The 7,802-nt window shown below is 41.4% G+C and overlaps 1 protein-coding gene across 1 annotated transcript in view; it reads left to right on the forward strand.

The window, feature by feature from the left end:
- The window catches only part of NFX1 (nuclear transcription factor, X-box binding 1), a 165,794-nt gene extending 158,921 nt beyond the window's left edge, over positions 1–6,873 (forward strand). Inside the window, exon 11 of the mRNA XM_044295481.1 lies at positions 6,827–6,873. Coding sequence (XP_044151416.1) covers positions 6,827–6,873 — 47 coding nt within the window. The remainder of the gene's footprint in view (positions 1–6,826) is intronic.
- The last annotated feature ends 929 nt before the right edge of the window (positions 6,874–7,802 follow it).

The raw sequence follows: 7,802 nt of genomic DNA on the forward strand, positions 1-7,802 counted from the left end.
CCGGAATTTTTTCCTTTTGTGTGCAAGCACAGCCACTGCTGATGGATTACAGGAGCCAGCAAAGGAGACAATATGGATAATAACAATACATTAGTAAGTGCCTTGTATTGGCTTTCTCTACATGATGAATGCCACTTTCTGAAGTGAAAAAAACCCTTTAAGTCTACAGGCAAAAACAAAAGTAGGAAGATGGTATTAACAAGGTCATTGCTAGAGAAGAGAGGCAACCTTTCATTTCAGGGGGCATATTTTCAATAGGCACCTTGCCATGTTCTATTTTACATTTTGGTTTTCCTACAGCTTGTGTTAATTCCAGAGACCGGACCCTGCACCATCAGCGATTGGTTGGGGACAGGGGCGTAACTACCATAGGGACAGACCAAGCGACTGCTATGGAGCCCGCGGCAAGAGGGGGCCCAGTCTTAGTTGGGATCATCTCCTCTTCTACTGGAGGTGAAAACTTGGTCAGGACTCCACCCTTTAAAGGAACAACTTTTTGCAAATGAGGCAGTGGGAAAAATGGCCCAAGGGTCATTGAAAAGGGTTTAGGTAGAAACCCTTCTGTCCTGTGTGGAAGGCCTGGTTTGAATCTTGCTAAGGGGGGCCTTACTTCTCTATGTACGCCACTGGTTGGGGCCCCTTGATTTTTATAAGTAATAAATATACATGGTAGAAATACATGAAATAAACCTCATCCTCAAAAATCCAGCTCTTAGTTTTTGTTACATTTACCCCTACCACTTAACTGGCTGTAAAGTTATGTAAGAAATAATTAATGTATCTTCCTGCACGCTGTTACGTCCATTTCTGATATGTGTTATCTCCAGTTTGCAGAGCTGTGAGGCTGCAATGATTTATTCAGTCCTTGTTTTAGAGAAGCACAAAAATGCTTGTTCAAAAATAGATGCTCAGATCTTGATGTGGTCACTTATCAGATTTCCGCAGAATGTGGGAATTCATGTGGGAATTCATGTGTAACACATCATTCATTGCTGAAAATGCTACAATACCACGACTGCCAAAATATGGATGTGATGCATCTCCAATATTAAAGTAACCTATTAAACAAGTTGCCCAGCACTTACTTATTGATTCGAGCAGCACTGCAGTAACCAGGCCCGGCCACTACACCGGTCCGTGGACATAGCTGTGTAGTTCCAGTGCATGGTTCCAGGCTTCTGAAAAACCATTGATCAGGTCCAACTCCCGGCCCCCCTGACAATCAGCTATTCTATTGAAGCTCTGGAGCCGGTACCGCAGCTACACAGCTCCATCTACTGGAAAAGGATTTAGGAAAACTAGAGGAATGGTCAAAAATCTGGCAACTAAAATTTTATGTTGCTAAGTGTAAGATAATGCACCTGGGGCGTAAAAACCCAGGAGCAGAATATAAAATCAGTGATACAGTCCTAACCTCAGTATCTGAGGAAAGGGATTTAGGGGTCATTATTTCAGAAGACTTAAAGGTAGACAGACAATGTCATAGAGCAGCAGGAAATGCTAGCAGAATGCTTGGGTGTATAGGGAGAGGCATTACCAGTAGAAAGAGGGAGGTGCTCATGCCGCTCTACAGAGCACTAGTGAGACCTCATTTGGAGTATTGTGCGCAGTACTGGAGACCATATCTCCAGAAGGATATTGATACTTTGGAGAGAGTTCAGAGAAGAGCTACTAAACTAGTACATGGATTGCAGGAGAAAACTTACCAGGAAAGATTAAAGGATTTTAACAGCTAAATTGCTCTATATTCGTTTTTCTTTTATATTTGCTATATTGCTAAAATTTTGTTTTTTCGAATATTCGTAATATTCTAAAACAAGAATATATAGCAATATAGCGAATATTCGGAAAAAAACAAATATAGAGCAATTTAGCCAATATAGTTCTATAATCTTCTTTGTCTAATAGTTGTAAATTGAAAAATTCGCACTAAAATTTGCATTACGAAAATTCGCATATTACACTATCATTACCTTGCCGATTTTTCAAGTAAAAAAATCTTAAAATATAACGAATATTCGAATTTGCAAATATTCGACGAATATTCTACAAAATATCCACGAAATATCGCGAATTCGAATATGACCCCTGCCGCTCATCACTAGTGGATGCATGGAATAGCCTTCCTGCAGAAGTGGTAGCTGCAAATACAGTGAAGGAGTTTAAGCATGCATGGGATAGGCATAAGGCTATCCTTCATATATGATAGGGCCAGGGGCTATTCATAGTATTCAGTATATTGGGCAGACTAGATGGGCCAAATGGTTCTTATCTGCCGATACATTCTATGTTTCTATGTCCGGGCCTGGTTACTGCAGTACTGATGATATTGATGACCTATCCAAAGGATAAGTCATCAAAAAGTAGGCCTTGCACAACACCGTTAGGCCTTTAAGAGGAAGCAAATAAACAGTCACAATTTTTTTTCCTCTGGTTATACTTTCCATATATTACTAATGGCTATGAAGTTTACAATACTTTTTTTCTTACAAGACTTTTTATCTAGTCCTTAAAGGTAGTTCACCCATGAGTATAGCTAGCAGCCGGGAGCTAGTATTGTATATGTACCAGATGTTGAATGCCAGAAGGTCACTAACAAGCCATTCTACCTTTGCCAGGGTACAAAATAAAAGCCTAGTCTCCTCTGTGTACAAATCCTGCAGCACTTCTAATATTCACTTCAGTGGGAGCAGTGCTGCATTTAACAGCTTCGTCCACTACACAATGGACAGAGCTGTGTAGTTGTGGCCCCAACTTCAGCGCCAGCCCTACATTGAAACAGCTGATGTTTGACCAAGCTAGGCAGTCTTACAGCGGACTGTGATGTGGTCACAGCTCGTGTGCAGGTTCAACAGCAATTCGCTGTAAATTTTCCACACCAATTTTGGGCACGTAGAGCACCAGGTTTATGCGTACAAGAGTGCCACACAAAAATGCAAAGAAATGTGAAGTGAGTGACTTGGATTGTTGGTGCCAGTCAGGGCTGCCTGAATATTTCAGAAACTGCTGATACCCTGGGATTTTCATGAACAGAGGTCAGACAAACAGACCAGACTAGCAATAGTATCTCAGATAACCATCGGTGGTTAGTCAAACTATGGAGCAGATAGGCTACAAAATATCGGGTTCCCCTCCTGTTGGGTAAGAATAGAAAACCCAAGCTACAGTTGACAAAACTGGTCAGTTAAAAACTTACCAAATTCAAAAACAAGCTTAATGTAGATTTTTGGACCAAAATTTGTAATATCATTGGAGACGTAGATTATTGTGACTCCATGCAGCATAAGTGTCAATGAACATGGCATTTCATGCTGCACATGCCCTATATGATGGCACACAAAATCCATTGGGGCCCATATTAAAGACCTGTAGGCACTCTGTGTGTTGCCAGATGGTGTATCTCCAAGGCACCCTATTCTGTTCTAGAAGCTATACCTCTTGGGGAGAATACCTATGTAAAAGGACAAGTGTTTTTTCCATAAAATCTATGGGAAATGAAAACATTAATAGAAACTAAATCTGCAGAGAATTTTGGGAAACATTTTTATAACTATCCTTTCTATCTTTCTTTCATGTGAATGATTATACTAATGGATTGATGCCTGTGGGAAGATAGATGAATACATGGGCTTTACTTCTGCTCCATTCACTGGTCATGGTAAAAGACCATAGTTAGAAAAGAGCAAGGGTCAAACAGAATAACAAGCTCACAGAATCCATGAGTCACTCAACAAGAGAAGCGCACACATAATGAAATAAAATGTCAAATAACATCTGCTGGTTCTTGTATTAGAATTAAAACGTGACCTTGCCACCAGCCACAGAGTTCCTTGCAGCTCTTACATACATTGCCATAACCACCGCACTGTACAAGCCTGACAGAGGGCACAACACCTCACCTGAGAAGGCTCCTCAAGAAGGAACATGTATACCGGGGAAGCAGGTGGTATCAGATGGCAGTCTGCAAAGTCTAAGTGGGATGTTCTTGGCCCATCTTGATTACAAAAAAGCCAGCAGACAATAGGTGAAAGATCAAGCAAAAGTTGTAAGGCTAAGAAAAGTACGGAGTAAAGTTACAAGAAAGCCAACAAATGTTGTAGACATACCTTGAGAAATATTCAAATTGCCTAAATGGCTTCAAAAGACCAGATTTCTATCAAGACATAGTAAAAAAAAAAACTAAAAATAAAGATACCAATTGAGATATTCCCATCCAGTGAACAAGACAATGCTATACCAGTATAATCTTCCAGATATAAGTGTTTGCTAGTCTGTTTCTAGCAGTCCCATGATGTTGAATGGAGACGTTGCCAGCTCTCCATTCACCACTATGAGACTTCAAAATACAGCTCTCAAATGAGCCGTGTGCTCTCCTTCACTTCTAGGGGGCCCGTTCTGGAGAGGTCCACACGTGCCTCTTTGAATGACCGCGGCACTCGCCCTGCTCATCCAGTTCAGACTTGATAAAGGGGACTTTAGCACCCCGAAACGCGTTGTCTTATGAATAATTGAACACTGCCGAAACCAAAACATTGCCCATGACCGGTTGCTTTTGTGCGCCCTTTGTGGTCCATGCGCTCTGAACACGTAAAGTTCAGTGTTTCTTTCCTTTATCCCTTTCTGGAGAGGAAGGGGTTCAAGAGGTGGTACATGAACCAATCTGACATTGATGGTATATCCTAGCTATAAGCCATTCATTTCTGAGACCGCAATACCCATTGAAATCGACATATATATGACATTGTGCTCGTGTAAACCGTAAAAAGTACATGGACCTCACTAAAGCTCCTTAACCAGCACCAGACGAGGGCCCCATTTTGTTCTTTGCTTTGACGCTCCCTCACTTGTATGGTCCTACACGCCTTAGTATCATGTATGAACTATTCAAGTATCTTCAACTATTCTAGTATTTCATAAGGGGGTTTATTAGAGACTTCCATTGATTATATCAACCTATGTACTAGAGCAGCCCAGTCATTAGTATTCAAACTTGCCCCATCCATTATAGTGTAAATCTGTGAACACCGTGGATCACACTCATCTCCATCATAGCATGGCAATATTAAGCAGCTGTGGTTTGACAAGAAAAGATAAAAATGATATTATACGTATTTAATAGTAGGTTGAGAAGTGAACAGCAGGAAAATTAATAGCGAGGAAAAAACTTGGAATTTAGTTGAAATAATAGGTCTGTAAATGTAAGCCCTTAGGGCTTCCTAGAGATTTCTCTATTATAATTCATAACGCCTAAGATTTGTATCCAGATTCTACTGAACTCTTGCAAAGTTATTCTACTGTTGTAGTCACATTGTATCTCACCTTTTGGTAACCATTGCTTTGACTATGAATTTCTTAATTCTTTGGTAACCTCTATTATACGTCATCCATATCAGAACAGTATACAAGAAAGACAAGAGAAGCACAGATGGGTAGGACCGCTATGTCAGGTACTCGAAGTAGCCTACTGAATGCTCACCTTGGCCAATTGTGCTAGAGGAACCACACATTAGAAGGCTTTGTTGGATTTCCACCATGGCCTGCCACGCACACTATGTCTCCGGTCACCAGGAGCGGGACGACCATCAGAAGGCAGGGTGAAAAATAAAAATCTATGTACATTGATTGGAATCTTACCTAAGGGACCCGTTCAGGCCGTGAAACGTGTTATTCATCTATCAATAAAGTCTACGAATACAGCTCTTTATCTGAGTGGCTCCTCCACCGATACGTGCAACGCTGCCTAATTTTTACTACTTACCCTGCCTTCTAATATCAGAACAGTGGGGCTCTTGGCATCCTGCTGTGTATCTGTTTGAAGGGTCCATAAATTGGTTATATGGATGTCTCTAGCATGGTGGTCCTATGGCTGTCATTTTACAATATGTGTGGGTTAAATGGATGTCTCTGGCACAGTGGTCCTGTGACTGTGAATGGTAAAGCATCATGTAGTTGCCATTGTCATTGGGGTTCCTCTCGCTGCCTCTTTTACAGTGGTCCAGTTGCAGACAGAGTTAAAGGGAACCTGTCATCAAGTTTCTGCTGCCTGCATCACGAGCAGCACCAAATCTTGACAGGGTCCATCATGACAGAGAGCTACGCTCTACTCTTAAAATACTGATGCATTTCAGAGAAAATATAGTTTTAAAAACGAGCTGGGCATGGGGAGAAGAGTCCAGGCACAAGCGAAGAGTCCACCCTGCAGCTTCTCTGTATACTGCATGGCTTGGCTGACAAGTCACTTCTGTTGTTTTTGTAATAGGGAGAGGCCCTATCAATGAAGCTGGAGAGGACAGGGAGAAGCAGACTTCTATCCCTGTCCCGGGGTTATTCAGGAAACTATGTTTTTTTGGAAACGCAGCAGCATTTCAGCATTTCGGCTTGGTCCCATGACCACTGTGATCAATGGTTTTAACAGTCACATGTGATGAATGACAAGTCATTGCTTGTAGGTTGTTAGTCACTAGGCAATTGGCTACAGTGGTCACTGGACCAAACCACTTCCAAACCAGCTAGGACTGGAAGCGGCAATGGAATGGCAGGATTATGGGTGAGTTTTTTTTTAATGGGGTACACTTTCTGACCACTGGGGTTGTCGAATCCTAGGCCAGACAACCCTTTTAAAGGGATTATGCCATGATTGATGTAAAATATGAAAATCAGATACCATATAGTACATGGCAATGCCTTTCTAACCTAGTTTGTACCTCAACTTGGATCCAGAAATCTTCACATTCATTGCTCCAATTGTCCTGGTAGGTTCTCTTCATGCTGGCAGGTCAGAGAGACTTGTCTTTTTGCTGTAGCTCTTTCCCTGTAACTGCCACAGCTTCTAACAGAAGATATGACCTGGTGAAGTTTGAAGATTTAAACTGAGCATGTGCGACCACCTCAATGAGGTGGACAAGAAATAAGAAAAATAAAAAACAGCAGGTGGCACCATACAGATATATTTTATCGAATAGCTCACTGGCTGTACATGAATTTCTAATGACAAGCAATTACAAAAGTATTGCAGTTTCAGGTGAAAAAATCTAGAATACGTTTCATGGGATAACCCCTTTAAGTCTAGAGCTTCTTCAGATACATGCATAAAAAATAAGCAGATCTGTCATTAGTAAATATATGAAAGTTGATGTGTGACACCCTGCACGATACTAGAACACAGGGGAAAAAATTTCTTTACATAAATTTCCATTGCAGATCTGCTACCAGCTTCAGATTTTAGCTAATGTGCACCCAGCCAGCGCCTACATTATATTTAATTATGCGCCAGATGCGGTGTGATACCATTCATTCTATTCTATGAGCAGAGGAGCTGTCACTGCATTGTCACACACGTTGTCATTTTTGCAAGTGCGACACATCCCGATTCTGTTAAGTAATCCGGCGCTCTCGGATTTCTATGAAAACCCGGCATTTACTTGTCTTTTCCCATTTGCACTGAAGACAAATGACTCGGCACAATCTGTTCCCTGCATTTACCTTCTAACGGGTGTTCTCCGTTGGCACGCTCAGCAGGCTCACTTCTACAACACGCAGAAAAATATATAAAAAAAAAAATCGACACATCCAGGAAGCATTTACGGCTCTCACAAAGTTAATGCATCTGGTAAACGAGACCTTCCAAAGCACTTTGCTGCTATATTTACTAATGGAAAAGGCTTCGAGGGCCGCTCTTATTTTACCCGTACCAGCGGTTGGTATCCAATTTAGCTTCATAATACGGTGTCATTATGTCATCTAAAATCACTCTCCGAAATTGTTATTGCTTCTCGATCTCGCCTTCTAATTGGTATAGGAGT

Source organism: Bufo gargarizans, chromosome 5 (genome assembly GCF_014858855.1).
Source record: "Bufo gargarizans isolate SCDJY-AF-19 chromosome 5, ASM1485885v1, whole genome shotgun sequence".
Lineage (NCBI taxonomy): Eukaryota > Metazoa > Chordata > Amphibia > Anura > Bufonidae > Bufo > Bufo gargarizans.